The following is an 18,166-nucleotide window of genomic DNA, read 5'->3' on the forward strand; positions in this document are numbered from 1 at the left end:
AAATTTTTACATAGATATGAGTAGGTAATAGAGATAAGGGAAGGTGTGAGAGCAGAAGGAGATGCTGAGAATGAGAGAGATTGAGGTAGATAGGGAATGAGATTGATAACAAAAGAAAAGGGGAAGGGAGTGGAAATTTAAGGAGAGAGAGAAAGAAAGATAGAGATTGAGAACTAGAAAGAGGAAGGGGGAAGACCGAGAAAAAGAGAAAGACAGAACTAGAGAGAGGAAGAGGGAGAAATTAAGAAGAGGGAAGGAGGAAGGGAGACAGAATCAGAGAGAGGAGAAGGGGAAAACAGAAACAGAGAAAAAGAAAGAGACAGAGCTAGAGAGAAAAAGGAGGTGAAATTAAAAAGGAGAAAGAGGAAAAAAAGAGAGATTCAAATACAAGAAAAGGACAGAGGGAAAAAAGTTATTTATTTTTCTTCTATGCATGACCTAAGCTTGGATATTGTACTGTGTGTCTAAGAGAGAGCGCTTCAGGATTTCTTTCTCAGATTTAGCTTCTCAATTATGAGAGTAGTATCAGAAAAAGGAACAAAAATCATACATGAGAATCTGTATTTTTTTTTTTTTGTTCTTTCCTGAGCTTCATGTGTTGCATTACCTTGTATTTCATTATGTCATTATTGTAGAGGGTCCTGACTCGGGTCCCCCTTGAAAGCATTATTTGTATTTAGGGGGTATTTATTAAGGTGTGGTAAAAGTCAGGCTTTTACCATACCTTAGTTTCCCATGTACATAGGAGCCAACTTTTCAAAATTATTGGGGGTGCCGCACCACAGGTTAGTCACTCCCACGATACATGAATACACTGCTTGCGATTGATCTCACAAGCAGTGTTATTCAAGCTGCCTGGTACTACTACTACTACTTATCATTTCTATAACACTACTAGAGTATGCAGCTCTGTACACTTGAACATGAAGAGACAGTCCCAGCTCAACAGAGCTTACAATCTAATTAGGACAGACAAACAGGACAAACAAGTGATAAGGGAATATTAAAGTGAGGATGATAAAATATGGGTTCTGAACAAGTGAATAAGGGTTAGGAGTTAAAAGCAGCATCAAAAAGGTGGGCTTAGCTTAGATTTGAAGACGGTCTGGCCGTCTTCAAATCTAAGCTAAGCCCACCTTTTTGATGCTGCTTTTAACTCCTAACCCTTATTCACTTGTTCAGAACCCTTATTTTATTATCCTCACATTAATATTCCCTTATCTCTTATTTGTCCTGTTTGTCTGTCCTAATTAGATTGTAAGCTCTGTCGAGCAGGGACTGTCTCTTCATGTTCAAGTGTACAGCTCTGTGTACGTCTAGTAGCACTATAAAAATGATAAGTAGTAGTAGTAATCTCCACAAACCATATAAAAACAAAGTGCTTTTTGCTTAGGGTTTCTTTTACAAAGCTGCGCTAGCGATTCCCACGTGGCAAATGAGGGGAAGCCCATAGGAATTGCATGGGCTTCCTCTCATTTGCCGCACCAAGCTTGACGTACCGGCTCAGGAAGTCTATTCCAGGCATATGGTGCAGCAAGATAAAAGGAACGGAGTCTGGAGTTAGCAGTGGAGGAGAAGGGTGCAGATAAGAGAGATTTACCTAGTGAACAGAGTTCCCGGGGAGGAATGTAGGGAGAGATGAGGGTGGAGAGGTACTGAGGAGCTGCAGAGTGAATGCACTTATAGGTCAATAAGAGGAGTTGAACTGTATGCGGAAACGGAGAGGAAGCCAGTGAAGTGACTTGAGGAGAGGGCTAATATGAGCATAACGACACTGGCGGAATATTAGTCGTGCAGCAGAATTTTGAACAGATTGAAGAGGAGAGAGATGGCTAAGTGGGAGACCTGTGAGAAGCAAGTTGCAATAGTCTAAGCAAAAGGTGATAAGAGTGTGGATGAGGGTTCTGGTAGTGTGCTCCGAAAGGAAAGGGCGATTTTTGGTGATATTATAGAGAAAGAAACGACAGGTTTTAGCAGTCTGCTGAATATGTGCAGAGAAGGGGAGGGAGGAGTCGAAGATGACCCCATGGTTACGAGCTGATGAGACAGGAAGGATGAGAGTGTTATCCACAGAAATAGAGAATAGGGGAGGAGGAGAGGATGGTTTAGGGAGAAAGATAAGAAGCTCAGTCTTGGTCATGTTTAGTTTCAGATGGCGCTGAGACATCCAAGCAGCAATGTCAGACAGGCAGGCTGATACTTTGGCCTGGATTTCAGCTGAGATTTCTGGTGTGGAGAGGTAGATCTGGGAGTCATGAGCGTAAAGATGATAATGAAAACCATGGGATGAGATCAGAGTACCAAAGGAAGAAGTATAGATGGAGAAAAGAAGAGGGCCCAGGACAGATCCCTGAGGTACACCAACTGACAGTGGGATAGAAGTAGAGGAGGATCCACTAGAGTATACACTAAAGGTACGCTGGGAGAGATAAGAAGAAAACCAGGAAAGAACAGAATCCTGAAATCCAAGTGAGGACAGAGGACAGCGTATCAAGGAGTAGGCTGTGATCAACAGTGTCAAAAGTAGCAGATAGATCGAGAAGGATGAGGATAGAATAGAGCCCTTTGGATCTGGCCAGGAACAAGTCATTGGAGACTTTAGCAAGCGCTGTTTCAGTTGAATGGTAGCACTGAATCATTAAGCTATGACCTGATGTTCCCAGGCTGCTTCTTAAATGGTAGCAAAACAAACAGTAATCCACAAAAGAGGAAACTTTTAATGTAACAATATAAAGAAACATTAAAAGTTTTATCTTTTGTGGATTACTGTTTGTTTTGCTATACTGCATGTGTAATACCACACCCATTTTTGTCACTTTAGTTGCTTCTTAAAGAGGCCAATGCTTTTCACATTATCCCCTGCCACAAAGGGAAAGGGAAATGGGACTTGATATACTGCCTTTCTGTGGTATTTTGCAACTACTTTCAAAGCAGTTTACATATATACAGGTACTTATTTTGTACCTGGGGCAAGGGAGGGTTAAGTGACTTGCCCAAAGTCACAAGGAGCTGTAGTGGGAATTGAACCCAGTTCCCCAGGATCAAGGTCTGCTGCACTAACCACTAGGCTACTCCTCCACCAGACCGCCCAATGCCCTGAATAAAAGCTCCCCTTCTAATGCCCTTGACTAGAAGCCCCCCCCCCAATGCCTCTCACCCCAGTCCCCCCTCGTGTTATCCAAAGTACCTCCCACCTTTTAATCCCTTGCGTCTAGTGGGGTTGGGGAAGGAGCAATTTGCAGTCATTCCTGCCCTTTGCTGGCACTGTGTTCAAAGTAATGCCTGCAACCCCTAGCAATAGCCTTGTAATACTACCACTAAGGGTAAAGCTGCCATATAAGAGCACCGGCAAGGGGTTGGAGCAATTGGGGATGTCTCCTGCCCTGATCCCACTAGACACCAGGGATAAAAGATAGGCCCTGAGGAGGCCTAGGGAGGGAGTGATTGGGAGGACTTTGGTGTAGGAAGGGCAACAGGAAGGTGCTTCTGTTTGGGAAGGGTTGGAATGAGGGCTTCTATTCAGGAGGGGCATCAGGAAGAGAAGGTCTTCAGAGCAGGACAGAAGTGATTGGAAGGGAAGGGGGAGGGGTAGCTTCTTCTGTAGCATGCTGATCCCTTTAAGAAGCTCTCTTAGTGCCCCATCTATGTCTTACTACGAAGTTTTATAATAGTCTAAACAGCTACCTAAATAGAAATATTCAGCCTTTTCAAACATTGTCCAATCCAAAACATTCAGCCCTTTCAAACTCATTGATGTTTGCTTTTTTTTTTTAATTTAGAACAATTTACAATCCATCAAAATAAACAGAAATTATTGTGTCAAGCAATCATATACCAAATCGGAAAAGAGTTTGTTCCACAGCTACAAATAAAACTAAATCAGTAACATATAACAGTACCAAAAACCCTGCAAATTCAGGGGCCCTTTCAGAAAGGCACATGCAGCAAGCGCCAAAATGAGACTACTGCCAGGCTACCGCGCCCCCCCCCCCCCCCCAGCGGTAATTTCAGATTTGGTGCATACCCATACCACCTGGATGATTTATTTATTTATTTCCTCCCACACACACCATTTCCGGCAGTAATCAGCACTTGGGGCATGCTGACCAGTCACTGCATGTGTAGCGCTTGAGCCCTTACCGCTAGATCAATGGGTGGCATTAAGGGCTCAGGCTGGTTTTGGGCATTCGCTGATTTCAGTTTTACCACAGGCCCTTTTCCCATCCCATTTAAAAAAGCCCATTTTTTGCAGATGCGGTAAAAACTGGTCCAGCGCGCACCCAATACACACATACCTACACTACCGCAGGCCATTTTTTACCGTAGCTTAGTAAAAGGACCCTTCATAAAATTGAGAGAAGGGCTAACAAAATAAAATGGAAAACCCTATTACAAATAAAGGTATTATCAAAGGCATACACATCTCCAACTTAATATCATAACATGCAGAACTTACGAACTGAACATACTCAAGACAGGCCTTCTGCTAGGCTCCTTTCAAGTAACTGAATCTGGATAAATTGTTGCACCTGACCTGGATTTCAAAAAGCACAGTCTCTCCTTTAACAATTTTCAAGGAAATTTTAAGGCAAAACCAATACCCAATGAAATCACCTTGGGATACAGCAAAATAAATTATTTCCTAATCTTTTGTGTTTTTACAGACACATCAGGGAATATAGATATTTTATGATTATGAAATAATTATGATCTGAAGTCCTCCAGAGTTGCTCTGGCAACAGTCTTCTCCAGATGTTTTGGTTTTAACCATCAAGGTTACCCCAGCCTTCTTGGGAAGCCCATGATGGTTGTACCATTGCTGGTGAAAGTGAGGGGTGAATGGAAAGATATAGAGAGGGATAGGTGGAGAGAAACCAGGAGGAATCAGAAGAGAAGGGGGAGAAAGAGCAGAAGGTAAGATGACTGTGAGGGGGATGTGTTGATACATCACACCTTTTGCAGCCCCCATGCCTTTTTTAAATCCTAGATCTATCCATGTGTCACATAAGAAATTCTGCCAAATCTCCCTTTCTGGGTATAGCCATGCTGTAAACAGAATCTCCCTGCTTAATTAAAACCTGAGGGAATGGAGTATGCTGGATGGATTCCCTCAACTCTGATCACAGGGATGGGGAGAGAGGGAGAGGGATTGAAGACTGGTCTGCAGCAACTTGTGGAGCAGCCCTTCATTTTGCAGCAGGGTCCAACATGCACCCACCGTATAAAACCTCACCGAGCATGAACTTTTATGAAGAGTGTGTGTTTATGCATCATATAGTGGAATTAGAAAAAGGCACAGAGAAGGGCGATGAAAATGATAAAGGGAATGGGACAATTTCCCTATGAGAAAAGGCTGAAACGTCTAGGGCTCTTCAGCTTGGAGAAAAGACAACTTAGGGGAGATATTATATAAGTCTATAAAGTAATGAGTGAAGTGGAATGGGTAGATGTAAATTGTTTTAATATGATTCAGAGAAAATGTTTCTTCATTCAACGTGCAATTAAACTCTGGAATTCATTGCCAGAGAAAGTGGTAAAGGCGGTTAGCTTAGCAGGGTCTAAAAAAGGTCTGGATGGCTTCCTAAAGGAAAAGTCCATAGACCATTATTAAATTGACTTGGGGAAAATCCACTGTTTATTTATGGGAAATTAAGACACATCCTCTACCTTTTAAACAAAATATACAGAAGGGTAAAACTAATATCAGAGCTCTTGACAAAGAATTCACTGAAAATATCTCCTTCCCAAAGGTTATGCTTACCAGTTCGTTTTCATGATAGCTATGACAGGCTGAGTCAGTCCCATACTGAGATGAAAGTTCAAAAACCTGGACTGGACAAAAATATCTCTCTAGAAACTGGGTCTGAGGCTGTTCCTAAGCCACTTTCCAGCTGTGCAGGAGATCCTCTCACTTTCACCATCTCTCAGGCTCACTGTGTTTTGCCATCTGGTATTGTGCACCATTTCAAGACAAGGTAATGCAGGGATGACTTGAAACTTTTCATGAGAATTAAAGTGTTAGGCAATCAATAAAGGACATGATACACTACTCAGGAGTCCATAAGATGATGAATTTATTCTATAATCCAGTCAATAAAAAGGTTAACAAAGGCTCAACATGGACCGTGTTTCGACATATAAAGCCTGCGTCAAGGGTCGTCAACTTTTATTGGCAGTGTTTGATTGCAGTTGTTGCTTGAGCAGTGTGAGCACTGAGCCTTGTAAAGTGTTTGGACTGAAGGTCTGGACCTTCTCTGAGTCTGACCACTTTTTTGGAATCATTGAATTGGAATATCACAGTTGATGATCCCTGACTTTTTACACCAACACATGGTCCATGTTGGATCTTTGCCAACTTTTTTATTGACTGGGTATAGAAAATATTTAACATCTAATGGACTCCTGAGTAGTGTGTCATCTTCTTCATTGGTCACCTACCACTTTTTTTTCCTTCTTGTTTTGATTTTTTTGTTTTTTGTTTTTTGCTTTGTGCTTTTTTTTTGAAACTTTTCATAGCATGAATTGCACTGGATTGAAACTTTGTGTGGTGTGCATTGCTTGGATTTCTATAGGGGAAGAGATAGTGCAGGGCTAGCTTCAGGTGAGATATTGCTTCATGGTTGCTTCCCCTCTTGCATTTTCAGAATCCTTCCCCTCTGTTCTTCCTGTGATAACCACCGGCTTCCTTTCATTGCCTTTCGTGGTGAGTCCTCCTTTCGCAGTGAGAGTCACAGTTACACACCATCTATTAAAGCTGTATTCACATCTTAACTTCTCCTCCTGTGCTAAAATTATGTGCTTGCTGTGTGTCCATTTTAAAGGTAATAAGTAGAAACTGTACTGTTACTGACCTGGTGGAGATTTCTCCTGCAGTGTACAGCAAAAAAAGAACCTGTTGCACTCGGTTGGTTACCTTTAAGAAGGACCTGTGTTTGAATGATCAAAACAAAGTGTGGTTCTTCCAAGTAGGATCCCCAATACCTTTCACCATTTTAAATTTCAGAAACATATGATGTATGCAGCCGTCTCTAGGATACAGTATCTGATACAACATTGCTACACAACTAGCTACCAAAGGAGACAAGAGAAATAAAAAAAAATGTATTCTTGTTACTGCCTAGGTACTTTCAAATAGACATAGGGTGAAAGAGTGACATATGTTATATGAGATAACGCATGGAAAAGGGTGATCTGAAGTCACACTCCAGGCATGCTCCTGTTGATTTGCATGCATACCACCTCCATTGTATGCAAATCTATATCATGCATATTCTTTGGAGGTATCCTGAAAACCCAACTTGTTTACAGTCCTCAAGGACCATCAGTGAATACCACTGATGTAGTACCTCCTTTTCCTTGGAAAATCAGAACTATCTCTGCTGTAAAAAAAAAAAAAAAGCTAAGAATGGCGCAGGCTCTCCAGCATGTACCTGGGTACTGTAAATTGCCAGGCTTACTTCAGGTCTTGAGTTCTGATTACAAGAGCATCAGAGTTTGCTGTCCCACTGAGAGACAGGATTAACCTTCCTTTCCATTCTCCCTCCAACAGGGTAGCAAGGAGAGATACCACTGGCAGAGCCACAATGTCAAGCACAGCGGCGTGGATGATATGGTGCTCTTGACCAAGATCAGTGAGGACGCAATTGTGGAGAATCTGAAGAAGCGCTACATGGATGACTACATCTTTGTATCCTGTCGTAGGTCATGGTGAGGGCGGAAGCAGAAGGGGTTTCAGAACTAGGACTTTAAAATGGACAACCTCTTTCCATAGTCCATGTCGACTCAAACTAGTTCTGGTTTTATCTTGTTGCATCTATGCAATACTCCTTTCCTTAGAAAAATTGGAATTACTAGTCCACAGATGCATGGGACAACAGCAAGACTCTCATGCTGTCTGATCAGCTGGATCCTACTAATGGTCCCAGGGCTAAATTTACCTGCTAGCCATCTCTAGCTACAGTAATAGATATCCCTTCCCCAAGGATGCTAGAGCTGGAGGATGGGGGAGGAGGACATGTAGTTTTTACAATGCATCAGCCTTAAAAGAATGGTTTCTCTGTCTTTGTGGCTGGTTTATCACATCCTTCCTCTAAAGACAAAAGGGGAGGCCAGTTGCAATTCTGTTTTACAATGCTGATGCTGCCAGCCCTCACAACCCTATATGAATAAAGGTGAGCTGGTCAATATTGTGTATCTGGATTTTCAAAAGGCATTTGACAAAATACCTCATGAAAGAGGAGGAGGAGTGGCCTAGTGGTCCTGGGGAACTGAGGAACTGAGTTCAATTCCCACTTCAGGCACAGGCAGCTCCTTGTGACCCTGGGCAAGTCACTTAACCCTCCATAGCTGCATTGAGCCTGCCATGAGTGGGAAAGCACGGGGTACAAATGTAACAAAAAAAAAAAAAAAGACTACTGAGGAAATTAGAAAGTCATAGAATAGGAGGGAATGTCCTATTATGGACTAAAAACTGGTTAAAAGATAAAAAACAAACAGAGAGTAGGGTTAAATGGTCAGTATTCTCAATGAAGAAGAGTAGATAGTGGGGTTCCCCCAGAGTGTGCACTGGGACCACTGCTTTTTAATATAGTGAGGTAATTAAATTTGCTGATGACACGAAGTTATTCAAAGTTGTTAAATCGCAAGAGGTTTGTGAAAATTGCAAGAGGACCTTATGAGACTGGGAGACTGGGCATCCAAATGGCAGATGACAATTAATGTGAGCAAGTGCAAAGTGATGCATGTGGGAAAGAGGAATCTAAACTATAGTTACATGATGCAAGGTTCCACATTAGGAGTCACCACCCAGGAAAGGGACCTAGGCAGTGGCGTTCCTAGGGGGGCTGACACCCGGGGCGGATCACCGATGTGCCCCGCCCCCCGGAAGCAGCGCGACCCCCCCCCCCCGGCGAAAGGACACCCCCGCTAAGGAAACCCCCCCTGGGTGCAAGCCGCTGAGGGGGTGCCGCGCACGCCTGTCCTCCATTCGTTCCATGCTTCTTCTCTGCCCCGGAACAGGAAGTAACCTGTTCTGGGACAGAGAAGAAGCATGGAACGAACGGAGGACAGGCACGCACAGCACCCGCCCCCCCCCCTGCCGGCGTGCACCCGGGGCAGACCGCACCCACCACCCCCCCCCCCCTAGGAACGCCACTGGATCTAGGTGTCATCATTGATGATATATTGAAACCCTCTGCACTGCTAAGAAAACAAATAGTATATTAGGAATTATTTATTTATTTATTTGTAGCATTTATACCCCGCTCTTTCCCGCTCGAAAGCAGGTTCAGTGACTGCACCTTGAATACTGTGTGTAATTGTGGTCACCGCATCTCAAAATAATATAGCAGAAAAGGTACAGAGAAGAGCGACAAAAGTAATATACTGGATGGGATGACTTCCCTATGAGGAAAGGCTAAAGCGGCTAGAGCTCTTCAGCTTGGAGAAGAGACTGCTGAGGGGAGATATGATTGAGGTCTATAAAATAGAGTGGAGTGGAACAGGTAGAGGTGAATCGCTTGTTTTCTCTTTCCAAAAATACTAGGACTAAGGGGCACGCAATGAAGCTAAGTAGTAAATTTAAAACAAACCATAGAAAATATTTCTTCACTCAACATGTAATTAAACTCTGGAATTCATTGCCATAGAATATGATAAAGGCAGTTAGCTTAGCAGGGGTTAAAAAAGGTTTGAGTAATTTCCCAAAAGAAAAGTCCATAAGTCATTATTAAGATAGACGGGGAAATTCACTGCTTATTTCAAGGATGAGCAGCATAAAATCTGTTTTACTGCTCTGAGGTCTTGCCAGGTACTTGAGACCTAGATTGACCACTGTAGTAAACAGGATACTGGGCTTGATGGACCTTCGGTCTGTCCCTGTATGGCAATGCTTATGCTCTTATGGTGTGAAATGGGAAGTAAGATAAAGGGGATGAAGTGTGGCTAGAGGTTGACTCATGGTGTGAATAACCTGGAGGACTGGAAAGCAGGTGAGGTGCATTGAAAAAGGGTGGGGGTGCTATGGAAAGGTATGGGAAATGAAGAAAATGGGTCTCTACAGTGATTATAAGGATGGAAATAGGATTAAAAAGATGGTGAAAGAGAGTCAATAGGAGATGGAGTAGAGGATATGAGATAGAATGTCCTGAAGACAAGAGAAGGAAGGTGGGACAGGGATGGAGCTAGGGCTAGTGGGGGGATGAGAGGCAATGGAGGGTAGATGATGGCTAAAAAGGTGAGTACATAGGATGAAAATGGGGGGACTAGGGATTGGGTGAAAGATAGAGAGCTTCAGGAGATTGTGGAAGAAGAAAGACAGAGGGGACAATGGTATTGCTGGAGAAGGGATGAGAGGGAAATAGAAAAAACAAGTAGATAGATGAGATGAGAAAAAAATATGAGAATAGGAGTTAACGCACTAATGGGAAAATTAGCCTTGCATGGCCATTACTGAAAATCAGCTATTTTCCTGCTGTGGCAAAAATGACCTTGGCGCAGGAAAGACCTGTGTAAGGATACGCTAAGGCCATTTTTTACCACAGCTTAGTAAAAGGGTCCATTTATTAAGATTGCATTTTAAAATGTATGATCGCAACTTCACTAGAAGCATAAACCCTTTGAATATTGGCCTCTTAGATGTCAATATTCAAAGCAATTTAAGCAGGCAGCAGAGACTCCTGGCTGCTTAAATTCCACTCAGTGGGCCAGCCACTGATATTCAGTGGAACTTAACCAGGCAGAGCCAACAATTATGTGGGTACCAGAAATATTCAATGCCAGTGCCCATACAGCTAAGCAGGCAGATAGGACTGCACAAAAGACAGTCTTATCTTTGCCTGCTTAGCTATGTGGCTGCCGACTCTGAATATTAAGAGCTGTATTTTCAAAACACTTAGACTTACAAAGTTCATAGGGCTCCTTTTACTAAGCAGCGGTAAGCCCAACGCAGGCTTACCGCTCCCTATAAAGGAAGAACCACCAGGCTACCACAGCAGCCAGGCAGTACTTCCCACCCCTAGCACACTGTCATTTCCTGCGCTACAAAAATATATTTATTTTTGTAGTGCCGGAGTGCACAAAGTGGTAATCACTTCCCGGTTACCACCACATTAACGCAGTAGCCCTTACCAACACCTCAATGGGTGGCGGTAAGGGCTCCCCCCGAAATGGCTGCATGGCAAATGCTTTACTTGCCACATGGCCATTTCCTGTAGGAAAGCGAGACTTCCTTTTTACCAGATGCGGTAAAGGGGGCCTCGGCACGCATGTAAAACACGGGCCCCCTTTTGCCGCAGCTTGGTAAAAGGGGCCCATAGTAACCTATGGAACTAAGTGCTTTAAGTGCTTTCAAATGAGCCCCTAAGAACATAGGAATAGTCATAATGGGTCAGACCAATGGTCCATCTAGCCCAGTATCCTGCTTCCAACAGTGGCCAAAGCCAGGTCACAGATACCTGGCAGAAACCCAAATAGTAGCACCATTCTATGTTACCAATCCCAGGGCAAGCCGTAGCTTCCCCCATGTCCATGTCAATAACAAACAATGGACTTTTCCTCCAGGAACTCGTACAAACCTTTTTTAAACCCAGATATGCTAACTGCTGTTACCACATCCTCCGGCAATGATATGCCGATGATCAAAAGTAAACGCGGGCACTAGAGGCCATTAGTGCTGTACTTGCGCCTGCATTTACTAGCACAGAATGATTAGAGGGGTCCAGCGCAGCAAGCAACAAGCGCGCCAGGCCTTAGCAACAGATAGCATGCAAATGTAGTCAAGTTCATTTAAATGAGATCATTTTGTATTCCTCGCCAATGATCAAAACAGAGCACCTGAAACACCTGCTGTCAAAAATAAGGCCAGGTCCAAGCAGGGAGTTGGAAGACAGGATTTCCCATGATTCTCTCTGCAAAATCTTTTGATTGTCTCTGGAAGCAGAAGAGCCCTCGTGCGCTGGTTGTGAGAAACAGCAGACCCGAATGTGAAGCACACGTTGGTATTCTTTGTCCTACATCTAATTTTAAAGCGGCCATGCTTTTAAAAGCTCCAAAATACACATTGGCATCTGTTACTTGCATCTAAGTATAAGCATCCAGAAAAAAAAATTAAAATACGTTTTAAGCTGCAGAAAACAGACACCAATGTGTGCTTCATGTTTGGGTTTTACCAGGTGCATACGCACAGGAGCTGAGCTTACCACTGAAATCATCTGCACCTGCACATGCACCTTGAGTATTGTGTTCAATTCTGGTCGCCGCATCTCAAGAAAGATATAGTAGAATTGGAAAAGGTGCAGCGAAGGGCGACTAAAATGATAGCGGGGATGGGACGACTTCCCTATGAAGAAAGACTAAGAAGGCTAGGGCTTTTCAGCTTGGAGAAGAGACGGCTGAGGGGAGACATGACAGAGGTATATAAAATAATGAGTGGAGTGGAACAGATGGATGTGAAGCGTCTGTTCACGCTTTCCAAAAATACTAGGACTAGGGGGCATGCGATGAAACTACAGTGTAGTAAATTTAAAACAAATCAGTGAAAATGTTTCTTCACCCAATGCGTAATTAGACTCTGGAATTCGTTGCCAGAGAACGTGGTGAAGACGGTTAGCTTAGCAGAGTTTAAAAAGGGGTTAGACGGTTTCCTAAAGGACAAGTCCATAAACCACTACTGAATGGACTTGGGAAAAATCCACAATTCCAGGAATAACATGTATAGAATGTTTGTATGTTTGGGAAGCTCGCCAGGTGCCCTTGGCCTGGATTGGCCGCTGTCGTGGACAGGATGCTGGGCTCGATGGACCCTTGGTCTTTTTCCCAGTGTGGCATTACTTATGTAGTTATGTACAAGCACAATCCTCCTGCCGAACTCCCTAGTGCTCAAAGCTTTGAACGTGCCTCTATTTGCATCTCATTAGCTTTGAGCATTACGGCATTGTTCTTCTGCGCTGTTCCAGCAGTATTTTTGTGGCACTATTCAGAATAGCGCTGGAGTTTTGATCATTGGCCCACGAGTTCCGGAGTTTAACTATTTTTTCAGTGAAAAAATATTTCCTCCTATTTGTTGTACAAGTATTTCCACGTAATTTCATTGAGTGTCTCCTGGTCTTTGTACTTTTTGAAAAAGTGATTCACTTCTACCCGTTCTACACCACTCGGGATTTTGTAGACCTCGATCATATCCCCCCTTGGCCATCTCTTTTCCAAGCTGAAGAGCCCTAACCTCTTCAGCATTTCCTCATATGAGAGGAGTTTCATCCCCTTTATCATTTTGGTCGCTCTACTTTGAACCTTTTCTAATTCCTCTATATCTTTTTTGAGATATGGTGACCAGAACTGAATGCAATACTCAAGGTGGGATCACACCATACAGCAATACAGAGGCACTATAATATTCTTTCCAAATAATGCCTAGCATCCTGTTTACCTTTTTGGTTGCTGCCACACACTGGGCAGAAGATTTCAGCGTATTGTTTCAGTGGCGTACCAAGGGGGGGCGGTGGGGGCAGTCCACCCCAGGTGCACGCCGCTGGGGGGTGCCGCGGCGCGCGCCTGTTGGCTCCGAGTTCGCTAACTTCGCTCATTCGCTGCAGCTCCCTCTGCCCCGGAACAGGTTACTTCCTGTTCCGGGGCAGAGGGAGCTGCAGCGAACGAGCTAAGTTAGCGAACTCGGAGCCGACAGGCGCACGCCACCCCCCCCCCAGCGGTGTGCACCTGGGGGGGGTGTCATTTCGCCAGGGGGGGAGGTGTCATTTTGCAGGGGGGGGCGCGCTGCACCCGGGGGGGGGGCGCAACAGCGATCCGCCCAGGGTGTCATCCAGGCTAGGAACGCCACTGCATTGTTTATAATGACACCTAGATCTTTTTCTTGGATGCTTATTCCCAAGGTGGACCCTAGCATCAGGTAACTATATTTCGGATTATTCTTCCCAGTGTGCATCACTTTGCATTTGTCCAAATTAAATTTCATCTGTCACTTGGATGCCCAGTCTTCCAGTTTTCTGAGGTCTTCCTGCAATTATTCACAGTCCGCTTGTGTTTTGACAACTTTGAATAGTTTTGTGTCATTTGCAATTTTAATCACCTCATTTGTTCCAATTTCCAGAACATTTATAAATACATTAAATAGCACTGATCCCAGTATTGATCCCTGTGGCACTCCACTATTTACCCTCATCTATAGAGAAAAATGGCCAGCGTCTGCACAGCTTCTAGGTCGTGGCTTGACTATGTGCTCCCTCCACTCATGAGCCAACCCCTTTCTTGGACCCCCCCCCCCTTGCCCATAAAAGTGCCCCCCTCTCAGACACCCCCAGGCAGAGCTGCCCCTCCAGAAGCAATCCTACTACTACTACTATTTAACATTTCTAGAGCGCTACAAAGTGTACGCAGCGCAACACCACCAACACCACCACCAGAAGACCCCCCCCCCCCACCCCTCCCCTCCCAGGCCTATGTTTATATTCTCTGGTGGTCTGTTAGACTTTCAGGCAAGAACGACACTCAGTTGCTACTACACAGATCACAGCAGCCATTTTGAGGTTGAAGCTGGTGTGGGTAGCACTGACTGTACATCGTTCCTTCCCGGAAAACTACTATACTACCAGGAATTGTTAAAGGTAGGCCTGGGGTGGAGGGGAGGCCTTCTGGTGATGGGGATGTTCTTCTGGAGGGGCAGCTTTGCTTAGGGAGGGGTCCAGGAATGGGCCCTCTTCTTGGAGCAGGGGGGGGGGGATTATTATGTAGGTTCTTCTGTCTGATATTCAGCTGGGATCTGTATAACTGCCTTATGTGATTTCTAGCTGAATATCATCCAGGTCCCCCATAAAGCTCAGTGGTCATGAACAGTCCAGTTAGACCCAGATATTCAATACTGGTGCCTAGACATGGTCCGGCCAGTTCAAATTTAGCCAGCGATAGGGTTACCATATGGCTCCAGAAAAAGAACCCGGCTGGCTCAATCCGTCCTCCTTTTTCTGGAGCCATATGGTAACCCTAGCCAGCGACGATTAGCACATTAAAAAATGCTGACCATCAATAGCTGAATATTGATAGATTAGGTTCCTATGTTTGATTGAAAATAGGGGACAAATTTAGGAACCTAACATACCCCCCTGTTTATTAAGCCGTGGGGTTAGGATCCTAAATTTAGGAGTTCAGTTTTTTTCAAATATCAGGCCTATGTTTGTACTGGGCCTTTTTACTAATGTGCTGAAGTTTCCCCACTTTATCAGTAATCAATAGAAATAAAATAAAATGAAACATAGAAAAGAAAATAAGAGGATACCTTTTTTATTGGACTAACTTAATATATTTTTGAATAGCTTTCGAAGGTAGCCCTTCTTCATCAGGTCAGAAATGAGCAAATGTTGATAAATAACAGTATATATAAGTGAAACATCAAAACATTTCTGTGACAGTCTAACAGGATGAGGGTGGGGTGGGTTAGGAGAGAGACAGGGAGATATGCATGGTGATATGCATGTATTAAGTTAGTCCAATAAAAAGGTATCATCTTATTTTCTTTTCTGTTTTATTTTATTTTATTTCTATTGATTACCTTTAAAAGTGGACTAACACGGCTACCACATCTCTCCACTTCATCAGCAAATAGAAATTGTTGAGGTCATTCCAACATGTCCCCGGAAATAACCCACAAAAATGTTTCTTCATGCAAGTTAAGATTATTCTCAGTTATGACGGATGGAAGAAGAGTGGTATGAGCATCTGTGCTAACTGTACAAGTAACAGCATGGGTTAATTATCATGGCCTAACTCCAATGTACAATTGATGCTAAATCTCTTCCCATAACCGGCCCAGATTTCATCCCCTAACACAGCATACAGTTAATGCGCAAATTAGCGTACCTAACAGTTATTGCACTCGTATGCTAACCGCACTTTAGTAAAAGGATCCCAATACTTCTAAGTGAGAGCTTTTCTCTTTACAGTGTAGGAAGAGGGAGAATGCTAGGCTATTTTCATACTGCCAGGTGCATAATTGTTATGCTGATAAGCCAAGCTGTTATGTATATTTACTAAGATAAGTTTAATTTGAAAATTATTTCAGTTTTGTACAATTTTGCCACTTTTATATTCTGTGTTTTTATTTTATACTCTTATGTGGATGATTCTTTTGCATTAGTATGGCAGTCTATATATTTTATAAATAAATAAATAGTCCTCAGGACATAGCCAGCTAGTCAGGATTTCAGCATATTCTCAATGAATATGTGCAGATTTATAACATATATGTTCATTGTACATATCTTGAAAACCCAGCTGCAGAGATTCCTTATTACCCAGTTCCAGACTTTTTGGTCAATCCCGGGTTTGTACTTATACTCCAAAGCATTGTGGGATATATAGTCCCTGATTCTGCCCATTGAAATTGGTGCTGCAGGTCCTATTATGCATCATAATAGTGTTGTCAGAAATCTCCCTCTTAGAACTGAGGGGTCCTTTTACTAAGGCACACTAGTCTAGGCTGCACTAGTGTAGCCGCGTGTTTAGGGCACTCACAGATCCATTTTTTAACGTGCCTGTAAAAAAGGCCTTTTTTATATTTTTGCCGAAAATGGACATGCGGCAAAATAAAAATTGGTGTACATCCATTTTGGGTCTGAGACCTTACTGCCAGCCATTAACTTAACGGTAAGGTCTCGCGGTAACTGTACGTAGAATGACGATTACCACCTGGTTTCTGCCGCGCACAGGAAAATAAAAATGATTTTTCCGGTGTGCATAGCGGACACGCGTAAGAAACTAAATTACCACCCAGGCCTCGCAGTAGCCGGGCGGTAACTCTACACTGACGTGCATTTGCCATGCGTAGGCGCCTACGTGGCTTAGTAAAAGGACCCCTTTGTAACATGACAGCTTTGTATTTAGCCGGGTGTGCCCCAAGGACTGAGTTGAGAATCAGGGCCAGATGCACTAAACTTAACGAGCCATTAACATGGGTTTTAAACTGGTTCTAGCCAGTAGTAAACCAGGACATGCACAAAAGGGCATTGTCCTATCACGGTAGCCGCTAACAAAAACGGAATGCAGATGAGCAAATTAGTATTATAATGTGTATAAATCGTATTGTAATGAGATGCACTACCGTTTTCCGATTGCCTAACCGTGGAAAATCTAACGGGAGGTCTGTACCTCTTGTTGGGACTGCACGGGATTTATTCGCCTCTAAAAACGTCTATAAATTTAACCCCCCCCCCCCCCCAAAAAAAAAAAATCGGGAAAAAAAACATCCAAGTGCTCGTCAGGGACGTCCTTTATGGGCGTCCTTCACTCAAAACAACAACAAAAAAAAAGCAACCAGCCGGAAACCTTTGCCTAACCACGTCCAAGTGCTCGTCAGGGCCGACCTTCTAAAGTGCCTAACATGGACGTACTTCACTAAAACAAAAAAAAAGGACGTCCCTGACAAGCACTTGGACATTTTTTCCCCACAGATTATTTTGTGATGGGTGTCCTTATGTAATGACCACCGCTGGAGAGAGACGTGCGAGGACGTCCAAATCAAAAAACTATTTGGACGTCTCTTTCGATTATGCCCCTCCTCCAGGTCTCTCTCAGCCAATCACAGCGCGTTTAGCTGACACCAGTGACAGCTAAGCGTGCTGTGATTGGCTGAGAGAGACCTGGAGGAGGGGCATCGGACGTGCAGCTAACACCCCGGGGCAGACAGAAAGGAGCAAGGCGGCCGGAGCAGAAGCCGCTGATAGCTGCCAGCAGCATCGGGAGCCCTGATCTCCCTCCCGATTATGGGGACGACTTTTTCTTTCTTTCACTGTGCATGCTCAGCTGGCCGACTGGCTTGGAAAGAAATCCCATGCAAATGAGCTAGCAACGACCAGCTCATTTGCATGCGATTTCCTTGATGCATTCCCATTGCTTACCGATTCGCTAAGGAATCAGTAAGGGAAGGGCTTTAACAAGGTTTTTAGTGCATCTACCCCTCAGTAAACTAAATCCATGCATTCAGAAGACAATGCTCAAAACTACCCCTAGAGGTAAAATAGGTTAGCAGCGGATTTGCATGCATGTTATACAGCGCTGTATGCTCAGAGGGCTTGAGTGCTGTTGCTAATGTGCCAATTGCATTCTAATGTATTTAAATGGATGCTAAAGAGGACAGTAACTATTTCTTCCTAATGCTCAATTG

The 18,166-nt window shown here is 43.7% G+C and overlaps 1 protein-coding gene and 1 long non-coding RNA gene across 2 annotated transcripts in view; both read left to right on the forward strand.

The window, feature by feature from the left end:
* Nucleotides 1–18,166, forward strand: part of LOC115480951 (unconventional myosin-If-like) — a 111,219-nt gene that overhangs the window by 33,715 nt on the left and 59,338 nt on the right. Inside the window, exon 2 of the mRNA XM_030219935.1 lies at nt 7,550–7,687. Coding sequence (XP_030075795.1) covers nt 7,550–7,687 — 138 coding nt within the window. The remainder of the gene's footprint in view (nt 1–7,549; nt 7,688–18,166) is intronic.
* LOC115479489 lies at nt 8,169–16,556 on the forward strand. Its single transcript, XR_003943701.1, has 3 exons — nt 8,169–8,179; nt 10,044–10,050; nt 16,483–16,556. It is a non-coding gene; the product is annotated as an uncharacterized LOC115479489 (long non-coding RNA).

Source organism: Microcaecilia unicolor, chromosome 11 (assembly GCF_901765095.1).
Source record: "Microcaecilia unicolor chromosome 11, aMicUni1.1, whole genome shotgun sequence".
Classification (NCBI taxonomy): domain Eukaryota; kingdom Metazoa; phylum Chordata; class Amphibia; order Gymnophiona; family Siphonopidae; genus Microcaecilia; species Microcaecilia unicolor.